Raw genomic sequence first — 21,420 nt, forward strand, 5'->3', positions numbered from 1 at the left:
AAAGCAGCAAGACAAAAGAAGTCAGTAACTTACAAAGGAAAACCCATAAGGCTAGCAGCTGATTTTTTAACAGAAACTTAGCAAGCCAGAAGAAAGTGACAATATATTGAAAACTGCTGAATGGGACAAATATGGAGCCAAGAATACTCTATCCAGCAAGGCTGTCATTCAGAATAAGAGACATAAAGAGTTTTCTGGAAGAACAAAAGCTAAAGGAGTTCATGACCACTAAGCCAGCCCTGCAAGAAATATTAAAAGGGACTCTTTGAATGGAAAGGAAAGATCAAAAGTGAAAAAGGCAAGAAAGGATCAGAGAAAATCTCCAGACACAGCATCAAAACAAGTAAAATAAACAAATAAATAAAAATAAATGGTACTAAATACACATCTATCAATAATTACTTTGAATGTAAATGGACTAAATGCTCCAATCAAAGGGTGTCAGAATGGATTAAAAAACAAAACATAACAAAACAAAACCAAAACCCATCCATATGCTGCCTACAAGAGACTCATTTTAGACCTAAAGAAGCCTGCAGATTGAAAGTGAGAGGATGATGAACCATTCATCATGCAAATAGATGTCAAAAGAAAGACAAGTAGCAATATACTTGTATCTGACAAACTGGACTTTTTGTTCTTGTATTGTTTTTATCCTACTTTGGTGTGACCTCATGGAATGACTTTGAATGTGCTCCCTCCATTCCATTATTTGTAAGAGTTAAAGGAAGATTGTCATTATGTATATATTTTTTTAATTTGGTAGAATTCATCAATAAAGCCATGCAGTCTTAGGCTTTTCTGTGCTGTGAAATTTTTTATTCCTCATTCAACTTCCATTTGTTTTATTGGTCTAAGAAGATTTTCCACTTGTTGGATTCAAGATTCATGATTCAATCTTGGTAATGTGAATTTTTAGAAATTATGGGTTTTTTTCTAAGTTATCTGATTTGTTAGTATACAATTGTTTAATCTGTTATCACACCATGTATTTCTGTGGTATCTGTTGCATTGTTTTCTCTTTTATTTCTCATTTTGGTTTTTGAGTCTTCTATTTGAATCCTGATCCAGTGTGTCATTCAAAGCCCTTGTTTCGTTATTGAACTTCTAGTTAAATCATTGCCATTTTTTAAACTAGTCATTCTTTTAATATTGTGTTATTGTTTATTCTGATCTCTATTTTATTTATTTCTGACTTTTCTTTGTCATTTCCTTCCTCTACTAAATTTTAGGTAAGTTTCTTCTTTTTCTAGTTCCTTATGGCATAATGTTATGTATTTGAACTGACTTTCCTAATAGAAGCATTTATAGTATTAAATAAATAAATAAATAATATTCAACTTATTATAGTAAAAGAAAAGACAAGTTTCCAAGACAAAACCTGAGGTTCATGACCACTAAGCCATCCCTGCAAGAAATATTAAATAGGACTCTGGAGTAGAAAGGAGAGACCAAAGTGATAAAACATGAAAGGAACAGAGTAAAAACTCCAGAAATAATGAGAAAACAAGCAGTACAATGGCACTAAATGAATATTTACCAATAATCACTTTAAATGTAAAGGGACTAAATGCTCCAATCATAGGTGACAGACTGGATAAATAAATTAGACTCATTTATACACTACCTATAATCATGTTAGACCTAAAGACACCTAAAGATTGAAAGTGAAGGGATGGAGAAAATTTTATCACACAAATGGATGTCAAAAGAAAGCCGGAATAGCCATACTTATGTTAGATGAACTAGATTTTAAATTAAAGACTGTAATGAGGGATAAGAAAGATCTAACAATTGTAAATATTTATGCTCCCAACTTGGGAGTACCCAAATATATAAAACAATTAATGACAAACATAAAAGAACTCATTGATAATAATACAATATTAGTAGGGAATTTTAACACCCCACTCACTGCAATGGACAGATCATCTAAGCAGAAGATCAATAAGGAAATAAGGGCTTTGAATGACACACTGGACCTGATGGACTTAACAGATATATTCAGAGAATTTCATCCTAAAGCAGCAAAGTGCACATTTTCTCAAGTGCACATGAGACATTCTCCAGAACAGATCACATGCTGGGTCATAAATCAGGCATCAACCAGTACCAAAAGATGGATTATTCCTTGCATAATATCAGAACACAACGCTATGAAACTTGAAGTGAATATTTGGCAAGGCCACAAATACGTGGAGGCTAAAGAACATCTTACTAAAGATGAATGGGTCAACCAGGAAATTAGAGAAGAAATTAAAAAAAAATACATGGAAACAAATGATAATGAAAACACTCAGTTGAAACCTTTGGGATGCAGCAAAGGTGGTCCTAAGAGGGAAGTATACAGCATTGCAGGCCTTTCTCAAGAAGCAAGAAAAGTCTTAAATACACAACCTAACCTTACACTTAAAGGATCTAGAAAAGAACAACAAACAAAACCCAAGCTAGTAGAAGGAAGGAAATAATAAAGATTTGAGCAGAAATATGTGGCATAAAACTAAAACAAACAAACAAAAACAAAGAAAACAGAACAGATCAATGAAAACAGGAGTTGTTTCTTTGAAAAGAATGACAAAACTGATAAACTAGCCAGATCCATGAGGAAGAAGAGGGAAGAGGAGGATGAGGAGAAAGAGAAAAAGAAGAGGAGGAGGGGGAGGAAGGGGATCGGGGAAGAGGAGGAGGAGAAGGAAAGAGAGAGAAGACCCAAATAAACAAAATCACAAATGAAAGAGGAGAAACAATGACCAAAACCATAAAATACACCACTCTAAGAGACTAGAATAAAGTACACACCAACAAATTGGACAAACTAAAAGAAATGGAGAAATTCCTACAAACATATAAACTACCAAAACTGAAACAGGAATAAATAGAAAATTTGAACAGACCCATAACCAGAAAGAAATTGAAGCATAACCCAAAATTTTCCAACAAACAAAAGTCCAGGCCTGGATGGTTTCCCCGGGAAATTCTACCAGATATTTAAAGAAGAATTAATACCTATTCTTCTCAAACTATCCATAAAATAGAAAAGGAAGGAAAACTTCAAAATTCATTCTTTGAGAGCAGCATTACTCTGATTCCAAAACCAGATAAAGACACACACACACAAAAAATCTACAGATCATTATCTCTGATGAACATAGATACAAAAATTCTCAACAAAATACTAGCAAACTGAATCCAACAATACATTTAAAAAATCATTTACCATGATCAAGTGGGATTTATTCCCAGGATGTAACGGTGGTTCAGTATTCACAAATCAATTAATGTGATATACCACATCAATAAGAGAAAGGATAAGAACCATATGATCATTTAAATAGCTGCAGAAAAAGCATTTGAAAAAGTACAAGATACATTTTTTTTTAAAAAAGCCTTTTACAAAATAGGTTTACAGGGAATATATCTCAACATAATAAAGGCCATCTATGAAAAACCCACAGCAAACATTATCATTAATGGGAACAAATTGAGAGCTTTCCCCCAGAATCAGTGACAACACAAGGATGTTCACTCTTATTCCAAAAATAGTACTGGAAGTCCTAGCCTCAGCTATCAGACAACAAAATACTGGATATATACATACATACATACATACATACACACATACATACATACATATGTACATAAATGACATCCAAATTGGTAAGGAAGAAGTCAGATTCTCACTATTTGCAGATGACATGATGTGATATGTAGAAAACCCTAAAGACTGCACCAAAACACTATGAGAACTGAAAATGAATTGAGCAAAGTTATAGGATAAAAAATCAATGTATAGGGGCACCTGGGTGATTCAGTCAGTTAAATGTCTACATTTGGCTCAGGGCCTGATCCCAGGGTTCTGGGATCGAGTGCCACATCAAGTTCCTTGCTCAGTGGGGAGCTTGCTTCTTCCTCTGCCTGCCGCTCCCCCTGCTTGTGCTCTCTCCCTCTCTCTCTTTCTGTCAAATAAATAAAATTGAAAAATCTTTAAAAAAAATCAATGTATAGAAAGTTTGCATTTCTATACAGCAATAATGAAACAGCAGAAAGAAATTAAGAAAACAATCCCATTTATAATTGTGCCCCAAATAATAAAATACCTAGGAATTAACCTAACCAAAGAGGGAAAAAATTATACTCTGAAAACTATAAAACATTGATTAAAGAAATCGAGGGTGACACAAACAAATGGGAAGACATTCAATACTTGTGTGTTGGAAGAACAAATATTGGTAAAATGTCTATATACACAAAGCAATCTACAAAATCCCTTTGTGCCCTTTCAGAATGCCAACAGTATTTTTTTGAAGAATAGGAACAAATACTGAAATTCATATGGAACCACAAAAGATCCCCAATAAGCAAAGAAATTTTGCAAAAGAATGAAACTGGACCACTTTCTTACACCAAACACAAAAATAAACTCAAAATGGATGAAAGAGCTAAATGTGAGACCTGAAACCATAAAGACAGCACAGGCAGTAATCTCTCTGAAATTGACCACAGCAACATTTTTCTAGATATGTCTTCTGAAGCAAGGGAAACAAAAGCGAATATAAACAATTGGGACTCCATCAAAATAAAAAGCTTCTGCATGGTGAAGGAAATCACAAAACTATAGGGCAACCTTCAGAATGGGAGAAGATATATGCAAATGACATATATGATAAAGGGTTACTATCCAAAATATGTAAAGAACTTACAGAACTCAACACCTAAAAATCAAATGATCCAATTAAAAAATGGGCATGAACGGACATTTCTCCAAAGGAGACATACAGATGGCCAACAGACACACGAATAAATGCTCAACATCACTCATCCTCAGGGAAATACAAATCAAAACCACAATGAGATATCACATCACACCTGTCAGAATGGCTAAAATTAACAACACAGGAAACAACAGGTGTTAGTGATGATGTGAGAAAAGGCACCTTAGAGGACTGTTGGTGGTAATGCAAACTGGTGCATCAGCCACTCTGAAAAACAGTGTGGAGGTTCTGCAAAATGTTAAAAATAGAGCTACCATAGCATCCAGGAATCACACTACTGGGTATTTACTCCAAAAATACAAAAACAGTAATTCAAACAGGTACATGGCCTCCTATGTTTATTGCAGCGTTATTTACAATAGCCAAATTATGGAAGCAGCCCAGGTATCCATGATAGATGAATGGATAAAGATATGGTATATATACAGACACAATGGAATGTTACCAGCCAAAAAAAGGATGAAATCTTCCCATTGCAACAGCATGGATGGAGCTAGAGAGTATTATGCTAAGGGCAATAAACCAGTCAGAGAAAGACAAATACCATAGGATTTCACTCATTTGTGGAATTTAAGAAGCAAAATGGACGAACAAAGGGGGAAAAAGAAAGAAAGGCAAACCAAGAAATAGACACTTAAGTATAAAGAACACACTCATGGTTACCACAGGGGAGCTGTGTGGGGCATGGGTGAAATAGGTGACAGGGATTAAAGAGAGCAATTCCTGTGATGAGCACTGGGTGTTGTCTGGAAATGTTGAATCACTATATTATACACATGAAACTAATGTTACATATAGGTAACATACTGGAATTTTTTTTTAAGCCACCATAATAGGGAGAGGGGACGCTCAGAGAAGAAAAAGTGACTTTTAGGAAAGATGACTTGTCCTTCAGAAAAATAAAAGAGAGGAATTGATAAAGGAGCAGAAGACAAGCTGAGGGCAAAGCACAATCTGACACCCTGAAACCTTCCCCCACCACACACTCCTGGGTTGGGACATCTGTGCTATTCTTCTAGGAAGCTCCCAACTTTCTTAATATTAATGCCTTGCTAGAGGGAAAAACAACCTTAACTTGACAATGGCAATGCTTCAGGTATCTTGTAGGTCCTCTTTAACATATAAAAATTTTTTTGAAAACTTCCCTTTTCCTTACCTCCCCCAACCCCTTGCATATATAATCAGCCACTCCTCACAACCCCGGGGCAGCAGCTCTTTCTGCCCATGGGTCCTGTCCCTGTGCTTTAATAAACCACCATTTTGCACCAAAGACATCTCAAGAATTCTTTCTTGGTCTTTGGCTCTGGATCCCACCCCACCAAACCTCACCTATATTCCAAAACCACATCATGTGGCACCTGAATATAGGGCTTTAAGTCTTTATGATGAGGGAGCAGAAGCAAGCTGAGGACAGGCAGAAACTGACACCCCACACCCCTCCCCTCCATGGGATATATGTGACATTCCTCAGGCACTCAAAGTTTTCAGAGGAAATTGTTAAGATAGCTTTCATCAAAGTCTTTGGTAACCTGAAATGTTGAAGTTTTGCTTGGGTGATAAATGGGATTGAATGGGATAAAGTACTAAAGCATTGAGTATTGGATGTAGGTTTGTGCCTGGAGAGACAACTAAGAGTTCAACTTAGAGATTCCTTATAAAGTTGCAGCAAAGCAGATTCTGAAAGATTTATATCATCAATCATTATTCTTGCTGAGCTTATGTAAATAATTAGGCCAAGTTTGTTAAAACTGGACTTGTTTTTTCAAATAAATAGTCCTGATTCGGCTATCTCTGATTTAAAATGAGGGTTATTTTAGAGAGAAAAATTGTGTTTCAATAACCCACATTTGCAGATGTTAAATCCTAATTTTACCTTACCTCCCCCACCCCTTGCATATAATCAAGGGTCCTTAAATGTTGTTTGCCTAATTTAGACAACTTGATGTAAATGAGAGAAATTGCCACAGTAGCTCATGTATAGACAATCTCCTTGCTTGTTATTCTGTGGGGGGTAATAACAGGACCCCATGTGTGTATAATTATTTAAACAACTAAAAAAACGGGATTGATTCCCCAACAATTATATAACTCAAGTAGCATCTTGACCAATTCTGTGTGGCTGGGATGACAATATCCTTCCCTAAAATCCAGAGCATACCCGACTCCATAGGGTTAACTATGGACTTATAGAGATAATGGATGACCCCACTTTCTTTATGATTGGATTGGAAAATGTACTTGGGGATGCCCTTATCTCTTGAGAAGTCTTCTCCCACTTGCCAGTGATTCCTTGTAATTAGGATATTATAAAGGCTGGACCTCAAACAAAAAGTGCTTCTTGATGGTTTCATCCCTCATAGTCATACTTATCCTAGAAGCCACCTCTATTTAAGTACAATTGCAAACAAAGACTTTAGCCAAGCATAGAATAACCGCCTTTAACAAAGACTGACATGCAGTCACCCACAAATCAAAGATGGCCCTACAAAACCGAATAGCCTTTGATAATAATCCTGACTGCACTTCAAGGAGGCTCAGTATTTCCTGGTTCCTGGCTGGGACCCAGTGGCTATGTGACTCTAACTTGAGCCCATGACTTCTCCAGGGCTGGATAGGCTGCTGTACTGCAGATTTTCCCTGGGTGCACGGACACATAATTAAAACCATTACCAAACCAGCCAACCTTCCAAATGATGGTGGACATGTTCTGTGTCTCATTGGTATGACCACCTAACATCCATCTTTGTTCCCTCTTTGGGACTGGAGAATGTTGTCTGACATGAAGACGGTCTTAAGTAAATGGTCAAATCCCTAAATAACACTCAAAATAATATTTCTCTATTAAATACTAAGGTAATACAAATGCATAAAGCAGCTTTACTAAATAGAATGGCATTAGATGTTTTACCTGTTGCAAAAAGTAGAGCTTGTGCTATAAAATAAATATATATAATATATAAAAACAGAATGCTGTGTATACGATCCAGATTACCACAAAAATATTTCTGGGTTTCTAACTGATGTGAATACTCAAATTGGTGGTTTAAATGATCTCTTTCCTTTAGTGATTGCTGTAAACTCCTAGACTGGAGTTAAATTATCAAAGGTCAACTACTGAAAGTCTTTTATTCATACTTTTCTTTCTCATTACAATATTAATCTTATTTTGTTGTATTTCCGGTGTCTCCCTGCCTTGTGTCAAGACTCCTTCACTGCCATAACTTCCAGCTGACAGATGATCCTTTCACTCAAGGAGGTTCATATATGTTGTCCATGTTGGTTTCAGCTGCCTCCCCCTTTTGTAACTCCCCTATACATCCCCAACTGACCAATATTGACCCATAGGTAGGGACATCTCTATGCCCCTATTCAGCATGAAGACGTTACAGAAGACGAGACCTTCCACCTTCAACAACCTTAAAGATTTAAGGGTCAGAATTGTTCTTGGGAAGGAAATGATGAGGGAGCAGAAGGCTAGCTGAAGACAAAGCACAATCTGACACCCTGCATGCAAACTTCCCCTTCCTGTCTCCCCCGACTCCTGGGTGGAACATCTGTGATATTCTTCCAGGAAGCTCCCAACTGTCTTAATGTCAACGCCTTGCTAGAGAGAAAGGCCACCTTAATTTGACAACGGCAATGCCTCAGGTATACTGTAAGTCTTCTTTAACATACGAAAATCCTCTTGAAAATCTCCCTTTTCCTTACCTTCCCCACCCCTTGCATATAATCAGCCACTCCTCACAATCCTGGTGCAGCCACTCTTTCTGCCCATGCGTCCTGTCCCTGTGCTTTAATAAACCACCATTTTGCACCAAAGACGTCTCAAGAATCCTTTCCTGGTCATTGGCTCTGGACTCCAGGACACCGAACCTCACCTATATTCTAAAACCACATCAGTATGATAGTTTGTGACAACTTTGTCTGGATGTAGTGTGTTGTATTGTCCTCTCTTATGACAAGAGTCAATCTTCCCTGGTTGATAAAACTCCTGGGAAGGGCATTAATGACAGTTGAGTTCCTTTTAGAGGATCTGCATTTAGTCAGATAGGGGACTTCAGGGAAAGCCTCTCTCTCTACTTGCTATTTTTCAAATGCCTTCAGCTGAAAAGTGCTACATTTTGGGGTGACATGTTCTGCTGCCCTTATTACTGAACAATGTACTTTAAGTTCACATTCTGCTCAGGATGCTTTATGTTTTATTTTGTACTATTTTATTTTCCAAAATGCACTGTTCTTTCCAAAGAACTTTAAATTTGGAATTCTTTAAACTGACCCCATTTGTTTACAAACAATAGAAAATTACTTTACATTGGTCTTGGGGGAATTAGTGCCTCTTTGGATGAGATAAACAGTCTTTCTCCTGCTTTTAAAGAAAACAATATATAACTCACAAGATATAGGAGAATCCAGTGATTATTAGGAATGTAAGAGTCCCTATACAAAAGAGACTAACATTTGTTGCTTTTACATGCCTTCCTACCACCCCCATTATATACTCAATACTTGCACACACAACCCTAAAGTTGTTTGTCTTCTTAAAGAGTAAAGTTGCTTTGAAATTCTATCCATTGGAAAACTGATAATGTATCTGCAATGGTTGAGAACTTTTTGATATTTGAAAATGATTAAGACTGTGTCTCAAGAGTCCTTTCATGAGCTTCTTTTTCCTTCTTCTAGTTTTATTTGTCCTGACCAATTCAAAATTTGCAGAAGTACCAGACAACACTGACCTTCAGCTCTTAACATAAATTTCCTTGGCCTATCTCCTCCAAGGGGGAAAGCAGAGAGTCAAGGATGCCATTGTTTAGGGAGTCTGAATAATCCCTCATTCTAACGGTGAATCTCAGGTTCCCTTTGTGCCTGTGAAAAAGAGTATCCACTCCAAGCTTTTAACAGCTTGGTTGAATTCCCATAGGGATTCAAAAAAACCCCTAGCACTTCCAGGAATTTTCTCTCCCTCTCCAGGGAAGAAAATTTTTTTCTCCCTTCCCTAAAAGTTTTCAATGTTTCTTCCACTCACCTCCTATTCTCGGTGTGCAAAGTGAATCTAATTTATCCACTCAGAAAATAAAGTGCAGGGTTGGAGCGCCTGTCTTCAACTTGAGAAGTCTCAGAATTTTGTGCATACCACTTATCTATTCTCTATTAAGCCAGCTTAGGAACTTCCTGTTTTACAGCCACAGGCACATATCCCCTTGCAGTGCAGATAAAAGCTTTTGATGCTCTGGATGATTGTCTAAACCACAGGCAAATATTTCTCAAAATAAGTGTTGAGCAAAGGAAATGAAATAAACTGGTTTAATAATCATGAACAATTTGCACCTTCCTTTGCTCCCACCATCATTCCCCACCTATACATTAAAAAATATTTTCAGAAGTCATTATCTGGGGAAAAAGTTTTATTTCTTAAGACATGTACATTGCATAGATGAGATAGTAAGTAAACTACCAGCTTTAAATTGTTGCTTTTGTTCTTATGTACTCTTCCTCAGACCTAGGAATCTGGGGTGCCTGGGTGGCTAGTGGGTTAAGCATCTACCTTTGGCTCAGGTCAGGTCATGATCTCAGGGCCCTGGAATTCGGCTGTTTGCTCAGGGGGGAGCCTGCTTCTCCCTCTGCCTGCCAGTACCCTGCTTGTGCTGACAGAGAAAAATCTTAGAAAAAAAGACCCCAGAATCTATTCAGGATTGTGTTGACAATAACTTAAACAATAAAATTATGTATTTTTTTTTAAGATTTTATTTATTTATTTGAGAGAGAGAGAATGAGAGAGCACATGAGAAGGGGAGGGTCAGAGGGAGAAGCAGGCTCCCCGCCGAGCAGGGAGCCCGATGCGGGACTCGATCCCGGGACTCCACGATCATAACCTGAGCCAAAGGCAGTCGCTTAACCAACTGAGCCACCCAGGCGCCCTAAAATTATGTATTTAACTAACTTCCCTCCTTTTCTTAAATGACCAAAGGCTTTACTTTTACCTACCATTGGAAGTATTTGAACTGAGACTTACGAATAAAATCTGGAAATGAGCCAAGTAATTCATATTGAATTAAACAGTCCAAATGTCAGCGGTAAATTACTGTTCAAAATGCAAGGATTTTTAATTACTCAAATTAATGAACTCAATTACTCTAAAATACTCATTAATGTGTATTACTATTTAATATTGCATTCTGAATGAGCTAATGCAGAATCACAAATGCCAAATTCCTTTATAAAGCAATTAAGAATGCAATTTTCATTTTTCATCTAACAAGACTGCTTGAATTCTATCTGTGCCAATGCCAGTAACTAAGTAACCAGGTTTAATTTGATACCAGAAATATGCTATGAATGTTGCCACCTCCTTTTCTTGATTGTATAAAATAAATTCAAATTTATCTTATCAAAACATTTAAGATCGCAAGTATATTCTTGGTAAAACTTTGATACTGCTCATGGGAATTCAGTCAGCCTAAGAAAATCTCTCAATTAAATAGTCTGTAGGATGTATTTTATGTATTTGAAACCCATTTTTATGCTGTACCAGGAGGTACCCAAATCACCAGATGTTTGTCACTTGTTTTTCCCCAATGAGACCAAGAGGTAGGCTCTCTTGCATGGATTTCAGGGAGAATAAGGCACTCTTTACAAACACACCACATTTTAAACTTTTTATTTGCATATTAAAAAATTGTGCATTCCAGTAATTAATATCATACAAAGAAAAAAATGGCACTCTGATTAAACTGCATCGTACAGCCTGCCAGATACCTTGGACCAACCTAGTTTTTACTGGTCGTCCCACCCAGCTTCTTCCTTCACCAGCATACAAGTTATTTTCCTCCCCTGCGAGCCAGACAGGCAGATGGAAAGGAGGCTTGGCGTTCCTGGTCAGTAGTTCAGATTCTTTGATGTGAAAAGGGGCAGCACAGTCATTTAAACTTGATCCAACCTCTTTGCATCTTACAAAGTTAAACAGCTAAAAGAAGTAAAATAAGAAGGCAATGCTTGTGGAATGTACAGTGCTTACTGGCGGCGCGCGCCTCACTACGATTCTCCTGCTTGCTTCTCCTGCTCAATCGCTGTGACAGGAAAGAAAAAAAAAAGAGAAAAAAGATGTTGGGAGCTCATTAAGCAGACTCAGTACACCCTAGTGTAAGATTATCGTACTTTTCGTTTACAGTGTCTTCCCATATCATAAAAATCCGCCAAGTATCAAGTCGTCCCATCGCGAAAATATGGCCATTAAAAAAGATTTTAACATAAAATGGTGTAATATTGCATATGGTGTAACAAACATCCCATTATCAAATTATTGAAGCCCTGTTTGTTGGCTGCAAAACAATTTTTAATTAACCTTTCCAGGCCACAATCATCATAAAAATTGTCACCTCCTACCCCGCACTCCCTCGCCGCCCCGGTCCCGTCCCTGTCCCGGTCCTTCTCCCGGCCCCTCCCATCCACACTCCCGCCGAGCTTTTAGTCGAGGAGGTGGCGCGCGCGCTCGCGCGGCTGGGGAACCGGAGAACTTACTTTCTTTTGAAGGCAGTGGGTTTTTCTCTTCTGTTTTTGTCTTCTTCAATTTCGACTTATCGAATTTCTCAATCTCAGCCATATCGGGTTTGTCAGACATGGTTGCAGAGGAAGCTGCATATACAAAGCCAAGAGGGAGGGTGAGATCGAGCAAGCGACCCACCCTTCTCTCTCCCGGCTCAGAAATGCGCTTCTGCCCTCACATCCCTTGCCTGAAACCCCACCTCTGCCTCCTTCCGCTTTCATTCAAGGCTACAGCTCTTCCTCTTTCTACACAGAAAAAGAACTCTTCGTTATTTCCAAATGCGGGGGGCCAAACTGGGAAGATCGCCCTCCCATTAGGAGGCGAATCTTTTGAATGATGAAACTGACCAGCGTGGGCTGTCAGTTACAACGTTTGAAAATTAAAATTTGGCTAGAATAGTGAGGCCATTTCAATTCGGAGGCGGGAGTGGTAGGATCGAATAAAAATTCTCAAAATGAAGCCGAGGCTGCACAGTGCTTCCATTTTCCATGAGTCTCCCGCAAAGATGTGGGCCGGTGCTGCTTTTCTTCTCTGCTCACAAAGGCGGCAGCTGCAGCCGGCGCCCCGACCACCGCCCTACTGCTTCCTCACTCGCGCTCAACAATGCAGCCGGCGGCGCACCGAGCTGCCCCACACCCCATAAACCAGGCTTGATCTTCATTTAGGGGCAATTCGGCAACCCCCGCACACATTCCCCTGCAAGAAGGGTTGGTTTGCCCCCCCCCCCCCATTTCACAGTATAGCCCAGCCACCTTAAATCTGGACAGATAGGGCCCAAGAAGCCATCAGAGGCTACAGAAAAAACGTAATTGTTGAAGCTCCGGGCTTGGGTGGGTGTGAGTTGGAACAAAGGATCTTTCTGTTCCAGATTAATCACCGCCCAAGAAGCAGTGCAGAATGCCCGGGGCAGGAGGAAACAAATGTTCCCTTGGAACTGCACTGCCAAACGCCCGGCTTGGGGGGGAGGGGGGTTGTCTTTAAATCACCAAGCTCCCGACCCCGTTCCCCAGCATCTGGAAGGGTTTGGCATCCCCAAAACCCCAAGGCAGGCTTCCCCGGGAGGACCCTTTGGGCTCGCTGTAGGGATGCCTCCGTAGAGAGCCGGGCGCCGAGAGGCGAGCGCGGGCGCCGGGCGGGAAAGGACCGAGGGTGGGAGTCAGGGGCCCCGGGGCTCACCGGAGCGAGGTGCGCGTGCAAGTGAAATCCGATCCGCTCAGTGGCCGCCGCCGAATGCCGGGCGGGGCGCGCGGCGCGCAGCTATATGCGCGCTCGTATGTAAATGAGGTGACGTCACCCATGGCCCCGCTTAACTCCTTCGCGCCTCGCCTCGGCCCCGGCGTCGGGAGGCGGGCCTGGCGTTTGGGGGACCCCCCCCCGCGTGCACCAGTGCACCCTAACCGCAACGACGGCGGAAAATTAAAAGGAGCCAAAGCCCCCTCCCCCCAGCACTTCCTGCATCATGCATTGTCCCTCCTTAGTTCTATTTTATCCTAATGGATTTTTGCAACAGCCGCGCCAACCTGCTCTTGGGGACCGAGGCATGATAACTAAGGGTCTGGGTGGTACCTAGGGGGACAGGCATTCCTTTACTGCGAAGCTGGCTTTGTCTGGCGCGGACATCCCCGGGCGAGGGTGCGGTGGCCGCGCTGGAGGGCCTCGCCCACTGCAGGGGTGCGATTCCTGTGACTCAGCTTTCGGGCCAGCCGAGGGCCTCCGCCCCACCCCGGCCCTCTTTGTCTCCTCACCAGGCTTCTCCTGAAATTGGGTGGGAGGTAAAGCACCCTTAAGTGATTCTTTGAAAAAAAGTTTCCTCACCGTAACATGCATGTTTTTTTCACCGCTGTAGTTTTTGTGAGAATCAAATGTCAAGTTGAAGTTGTTGTTTTGACTTGAGGCTGACAATGAGGAAGTTCTTTTTCTTTTCTGTTCCTTATTTTCCTAAATATGAAAGTGACTGCTAACAAGCCCCTTTGAATGCCATCTCTTAAAGATGACAATTTAATTTAAAAATCAAACTCTACATTTTAAAGGGAGCATTTTCTGCACAAGATGTTTTTGAATTTTGCTGCTTTAAGTTACATCTTTCAGATTTAGATGAAGAGCAGTTTTCAAAATGGCACCTGACTGAGCACAAGTGACTCCTTTGCTCTTTGAACTGTTATAAATATCACACTTTGCACCAATAAATGGCAAGTGAAAGGAAAACCACCAAAGATAGAAAAACTACTACTTGAGATTATTTTGAGACACAAAGTAGTATGCATAACACTCCTTATGCCTTTCTGCATCCTGAGGAAATGTTTCCAGAAACCCTTTCCTAATCATGTTATGGGAGAAGATTTGCCTCACTGCAAACCAAAGTCAAGTGTTATATAGACCCTTAAAAGCCACTGCAGAAGCAGCTCCAACTTTGCCATTTATTCATCCGCTTGACTTCCTTCTGGGGGCAGGGGAGTTTGGTGACTGGCTCCCCAGTTCATGCTCTGCTGGGAGGCTGCAATTCTACTCTTAGAAGGGGGGCACTGGACCTTTCTTTTTTTCAGACACAGGATGTCAGGTCTCTGGTTACATGTTCTCATAACCCTATGCTACTTGACTGGCTTGCAAAACCATTTCAATAATGGACACTCAGAAAAGATCATGCAAGATGAATTTTTGGCCCATTTCATCTGACAGCTACATCATACCATTTCTATAGGCTCTGTGATTCCACTTTGCCTCATTCAGCTGCTGTCAAAACTCACTTCTTTCCTCCCTGGTGTCTCTGGTTACAAATGAATATCACCCATGGTATTTTCTTAGGTAAGCGGTTCTGATGGCAGAGCAATATATACAAAAGAAACAGAGGAGTTGAAACTTGTAAATATCAGGAGACTTGGTAACAAGCAGCCTTCTGAGGTATATGGATATTGACAGAAAGAGTGGTAGAGAAAGAGGAGTCACCTCTCTGAAAGGAAGAAAAGTCTACCATACTGGGCTTGCCTTCCCACCTTGTCAGGGATCTAGAGAGAGTAGAAAGAGGGGGAGACAGATACAGTGAAACACAAACCAAAGAAATATTCTTAAGAATTTTGTGACCCTGGCCATATGAATTACTTTTTCTGTGCTTGAGTTTTCTCCTCTGTAAAATGGGATAATTGCAGTAGGGAGAGTTGTAGGGAGGTATAAATGCTTAGGACACTGCATAATGTTAAGCACTTTGTATTATTACAATGATGATGATGACAAAAAGTTGAGAAAAATAAATACTATAGTGTTTCATATTAACTAAAATTTTAAGATTTTTTATATTATTTCTCATAAAGTCATAGTGAAAATGAGATAGATCTTTTCTATCTTTTTGGCAAATATAAAAATGACTCCCATTGGTTGATGTCTTCTAATAGTCAGGCATTGTAATAGGGGTTTTACATTTGTTTTCCCCTTTCCTGCTGGCTGCCCCTCCATGAGGAGAGGTTGGAGATGGGGATACTGACACTTAAAGATCCGGGGTGGGAGGATGGGTTAGCCCGGTGATGGGTATTAAGGAGGGCACGTTCTGCATGGAGCACTGGGTGTTATACGAAAACAATGGATTGTGGATCACCACATCAAAAACTAATGATGTAATGTATGGTGATTAACATAATAAAAAAAATCCATCAATGTAATAATTCAGCTGGGACCCACTGTCTATTATTTGTGCTAAAGAGTACATAAATTTTCACTGCAGTCCCCAAGTCTGTGCCTGAGAATCATTAGGAAGCATGTTGAGGGGGCAGGCTGCTTTGTCTCCTATAGCACCTGGGAGAGAGTAGTTGCTCAGTAAATAGTTATGGCATTGCATTGAACTTACTTGCTTTAGTGAGGAAGGTACCTGAACCCAGGTTGGCCAAACTCTGGATCTGTGGCTCTAGGTACCTTGCTTTCTTCCCCAGATAACTCAACCTTTGAATATTAATGTTTCAGATGTCAGAGATAATTCCTTCTCACTAGAGCTACCATTATAAGTGAGTTAGTATGCTCTGGGCACAGCCACCATGGAGGTGAGGTTTTCAATCCTAGTTGAACAGACAGAGGCTGAGACTGACAACTGAACCACAGGGTACGCTCCCAGCTCGGGGCTCTTGGGGAAGAAGATGGGTGGAGCACCCACCTGCTGCTGGCCTGGCCTTCCTCAGCTCATGGGCCCTGGCACCCTTGTGCCAAGACAGCCTGTCTTGGATGATGGCGCACCTCCAAAGCCCATGCCCAGTGGAACCAGAAAGAAGTGTCAGGATAAATTGCATTTTATTTTCCTTTCTAGTGTAGGCCTGGGACAGATTTGTAGCTATTTTCAAAGCTGGAGAAAGAGTTATGGAAGTCTGGGTTCTTAAAATTAGTCCATTATTTCCAGCCTATTAAATTATGGCCAGAAGAAGAGAAGAAACAGAAGAAATGACCAGAGCAAAGCTACTAACCCTTTGCTTTCTCAAACCCAGTTCCCTTTGTCTCGGTTTCAGGGCCTGCTACCATCTGCCGTACCTGCCTGCACCCCACTATTCCTGGTGAACCCATAATCTCTAACCATTCAGGTAAATCCCCTTAGAGACACAGCCCGAGTCCCCAGGGAAGGCATGACAGGGGACGGGATATTCAGTGGGCTCTCTGTATACAATATCTAATTCAATTTTCACCCTCTGCAGTGGCAGCTAATACCTGCATTTAACTACTGAAAGCTCAGAGAATCTACTAAGCAAGCTTGCTCATGATCAGACACACAGGCTCTGTCTCCCAAGCCTATGCCCACCCAACGGGGCCATCTGTCCCCGACCTGAGTGTGTCTCCAGGACTCCCACCTGCGGCAGTTCCACCTCATGCTCCGTGTGCTGGAACAGCAGGTTCCCTCAGCTAGTGTTCTAAAACAGTGCAGGAGACTGGCAAAGCAGAGAGGAATCAAAGATTGCTCTTGAGAATGTCAAATGTGCCTGCTAACTCTCATGTTCATTTGTTGATCTGATGGAATCGTAGAGCCAAGAGGAACTTTCAGGGGGATCTCATTCAACCCAGTTCTCTCCTGTGGCTTGAATTTGCCTCTACAACATCCCCTCCAAGTGGTTCTCAGTCTATGCCCAGCAACGGCAACAAGAAGACAGAGAATCTTCAAGTATTTGCAGGGAATGGAGAGTTTGGTTGGAGCTTGCCTAGGCTGAGAGAAGGTGACAGGAAATAATGTTGAGAGGCAGGCAAGTGTGACATTGTGTAGTAATCATAGTAACAACAATAATAGCAATCATGACCATAATAACGGCAGTAGTTAATAGCAAACATTTTTTGAAAGCATGTTATATTCCAAGGAGTTTCACATGTAGTATCTCCTTAAAACCTCACAGATACTAGGAGAGAGAGGCACTGTTATTTTTCTCCATTGCAGATGTGGGAATCCTAGAGATATTAAATGAATTGTTCAAGATCACACATATCTGCCCACACAATTAAAGCTAGAGGCAGTCTGACTAGTTGGCTCAGAAGCTGTCATTTAAGTACCACACCTTTCTCTAATCACAAACTAAGGCCTTTAAATTTTATCTATTGGCCAATTAAGAGTGAAATTATAATCTGTTTCATTAAACCATCATGTTTTCCATCATTACAACTGTAATATATAGACATTATAATAATATTCGTGTAAATTGAAAATTTGCTTGTCCCAATTTTCAAATTATTATAGAAACTCAGTCTGTTCCCTTTTTTTTTTGGCCTGATTCTATAAATGCCAATACATTTGCAATAAAAGGAATTTTTTATCTTAAAAATTGGTAGTTTTACACAGCTTTTCAGTTCTTCAATATTTTCCCAGCAGTCATTCATATTACAACTGTTAAAAAATAGCAGGTCCAATAGCATATTGAAAGAGGAAGCATTACTTATACCCAGTAGCCTTCTATGTTAAAAATGATAAACTTGTTCCAATGTGAAACAAAATTATCATCTGCAAGTCATACAGTTTACATATTTTGACGTGCTGCTCTTGTGGATATCAAAGCTGTTTCATGCAATATAGCTCCCACGTTACCAGGAGGTAGTAACTGATTTTATAAGAAAAGTATCTATTGTATCAGCACAGCTTATAGATAACTGACCGAATTAAATCCAAAGGAAGCCAAGAACAACCAAGGCTCTGTGTGAGGCTTAATGCCTGCCTGCTGCCACTGTCTTAAAATTCTTAATAAATTTGAACAAAGAGCTCAGCCCTTTCATTTCACAGTGTGTTCCCTTGTTATGAAGTCAGTCCTGCTCCTCTCACTCTCATTTCTGTATATCTCCAATGCCCCCTGGTTTTCCCTAGAATCTAGGAATGGGACCATCAACTCATGTGCACCTTCCTCTGCCCATAATGCCTCTCTGATCATTCCCTTCTATGCTGCCCAAGTGTGGAAATATTTTGCTCTTGGTTCAGTTGAGAAGGTGGCAGCAATCTGCAAAGGGACGTTTATCAAGAAAGAGAGGAAAACAAATGTTAAAGAATATTAAAAAATAGAAAAAACAACAACATACAAACAAACAAATGGTGTCTTAATTGCAGTAGAGTGTAAACATAGCATGAGTTGACTGGCACAGCTTAGAGGCTGCAGGGTCCTGGTTCCTTTATTTATCATCAGGGCACATGGGAGGAGGTTCTGATACCAGATGAATGTTCTCAGATGGCTGGCTCCAGTACAGTATGAGTGGGATTCTTCATTCCTCCCTTGATTTTCTCTCCTGTTGATGATCATTCTCTTTGACCAGGACTGAGCTATGCTTGTGCACAGAAGTCACCTGTAGGCAATCCTGGTCTTTGACCTCTGTGAGAAAGGAACTTCCTTATATGACCTCCAATGGTTTCTTTTCACAGTTCTTGGGCTGCTTGTTTTGACCTTGCAACCAAGGTTGTCAACTATCTTAGAAGCTTTATAGGAAAACTATATATGTAGGAAAAGAAGGAGCCAAATCCAGTCTTTTATGAAATTCAGTCATCTAAGGGCCATATTTTCTTAGCTTTAAGACTTTGTGTTGATACTTGAATTGTTCCCAGTGCTAACAAATAATAGCTAACCTGGTTTGTAATAGTGGTGATGATGGTGTATTTTGTTAGTCATTGTCTCCTATACATCCATTTCTCAGGTTTGAAACTGCTTGGCTTCCAAGACCTAAATTTACTCTTTTTTTTTTTAGATTTTATTTATTTGTTTGACAGAGAGAAAGAACACCCAAGCAGGGGGAGCAGCAGACAAAGGGAGAAGCAGGCTTCCTGCTGAGCAGAGAGTTGGACAGAAACAGGGCTCTATCCCAGGACCCTGGGATCAGGACCTGAGCTGAAGGCAGACACTTAACCGACTGAGCCACCAATGTACCCCCAAATTTACTCATTTCTGAAAATGGATTCCCCAAGATATTTCTATTTCTTTAATACTTGTAGTCCTGGACACAGAGAGTGAGCATATATTTGGACTTAAACATGTATGTCTACTTCTACATATATATATATATATATGTATATATATACATATATATACATATGTATATATGTATATATATATATGTATATATATACATATATATATATATGGAGATAGATTAATAATTTCAGTTTGAGTGAAGAGAAAGTATTTCAATGTCTAAATTTTATATTTTGGATTTTATGTCTAAGTTTCCATAAATGTCTTACTTTTTGTTAGAATATTATATTTAGTTTACAGAATTTTTTTAAAAGTAGAAGAACATGCATACATATTAAGCCAGTATTTTATTATATTAAACCAATATCAAATACATTATCTCATTTAATGCTTCATCAAAACACTTAAAGGTAAATACTATTATGCTTAGTTTCACCTGGGAGAAAATTAGGGCTCAGGATACAAAATTAAATTGGTATTTTAATATAGACTCCCAAACCCAGAGAAGCACTTTTGTTGAAAGATACATATAGTCAAAACTTTTTGTTAAGTTTCAGTCCTTTCAATCCTAGCTATGTTTTATAGCATGCTCCTTCAAAAAAAAAAATCAATATAATTCCCTACACCTAATTTAAAAAATAATTTCCCCATTCAACAAATATTTATTGACTTACTACTTTATAACATGCAGTGTACTAGTAACCAAGGATAAATCCCAGTAAACAAAATGTCCATCCTTGAGAAATCTGCTTTATAGTAGGAGAAAAAGTATATTAAATTAATAAATATAAAATTAATAAATATAAAATATGGCTAATATTTATTATACTAGAAGTTGTACAGGAAGAAGAGTAAAGGAATGAGTTGAAAGTCTGCACAGAAGCCGCAGCTTCATTAACTGAGTCATGCAAATGTCTGAAGGAGGGTTTTGTTTTTTTTTTTAAGATTTTATTTATTTATTTGACAGAGGGAGACACTGTGAGAGAGGGAACACAAGCAGGGGGAGGGGGAGCGGAAGAAGCAGACTTCCCGCAGAGCAGGGAGCCCGATGCGGGGCTCATCCCAGCCAAAGGCAGATGCTTAACGACTGAGCCACCCAGGTGTGCTGAAGGAGGGTGTTCTAGAGAAAAGTCACAGCCAGTTCCAAGGCCTGAGCAGGACTCATGCCTATACATGAAGGTCAACATGTCAAAAGCAGACAGTGATCCAAAGATGTATAAGGTGTGAGATCAGACAGGGAAGTTTAATTATGGGATCATGGGATGAGTGGTGAAAATCATGAAGGATTTTCTAGGTCATTTTAAGAATTTCAATCTTCTCTTTTTGCACAAATTACAAAGTCCCTGATAATTTATGAGAGATAAATGCCATGATTTGGTTTAGGTTGGAAAGGGATAATACTGGTTGCAGATTTGAGAATAAAGTAGAAGCAGGGAGACCATGTCAGAGGTTGTTGAAAAGATTCAACTATAGGTGATGAGTATTCACATACTGGATGCAGTTTGAAAGCAGAGCCAGTAGAATTTGATCATTGATAGGATCTAGGTTTACAGAAGATGAGAAGTCAAGCAACACTGAGGATTTTGTTCTTCACAATTAGAAATATGGAGTTGCAATTCACCTACCCTTGGGAAAGGTGTGAAGGCATTTTAATGAAGATTTTTCTCTGTCCTCTTTTATTCTGCATATTTTGCTATGGGGAGGGTATCAT

At 39.8% G+C, this 21,420-nt stretch overlaps 1 protein-coding gene across 1 annotated transcript; it reads right to left on the bottom strand.

Moving 5' to 3' along the window:
• Positions 1–11,410: 11,410 nt before the first annotated feature.
• LOC110581101 (thymosin beta-4-like) lies at positions 11,411–13,542 on the bottom strand. The gene is made up of 3 exons (XM_021690826.1): positions 13,489–13,542; positions 12,288–12,401; positions 11,411–11,836 (listed from the first exon to the last, which is right to left on the bottom strand). Exons 2-3 carry the CDS (start codon positions 12,385–12,387, stop codon positions 11,802–11,804), a joined length of 135 nt encoding a protein of 44 aa, XP_021546501.1. The 5' UTR covers positions 12,388–12,401; positions 13,489–13,542; the 3' UTR covers positions 11,411–11,801.
• Positions 13,543–21,420: the final 7,878 nt, after the last annotated feature.

This window comes from Neomonachus schauinslandi, chromosome Y (genome assembly GCF_002201575.2).
Source record: "Neomonachus schauinslandi chromosome Y, ASM220157v2, whole genome shotgun sequence".
In the NCBI taxonomy this organism is placed as follows: domain Eukaryota; kingdom Metazoa; phylum Chordata; class Mammalia; order Carnivora; family Phocidae; genus Neomonachus; species Neomonachus schauinslandi.

What these genes read in the sequence shown, in the direction of transcription:
- LOC110581101 (XM_021690826.1), bottom strand. Translation starts at nt 12,387, where the DNA reads ATGTCTGACAAACCCGATATGGCTGAGATTGAGAAATTCGATAAGTCG. An exon ending in CCCACTGCCTTCAAAAGAAA is followed by an intron (nt 11,837 to 12,287) that starts GTAAGTTCTCCG and finishes TTCCTGTCACAG; the next exon opens with CGATTGAGCAGGAGAAGCAA.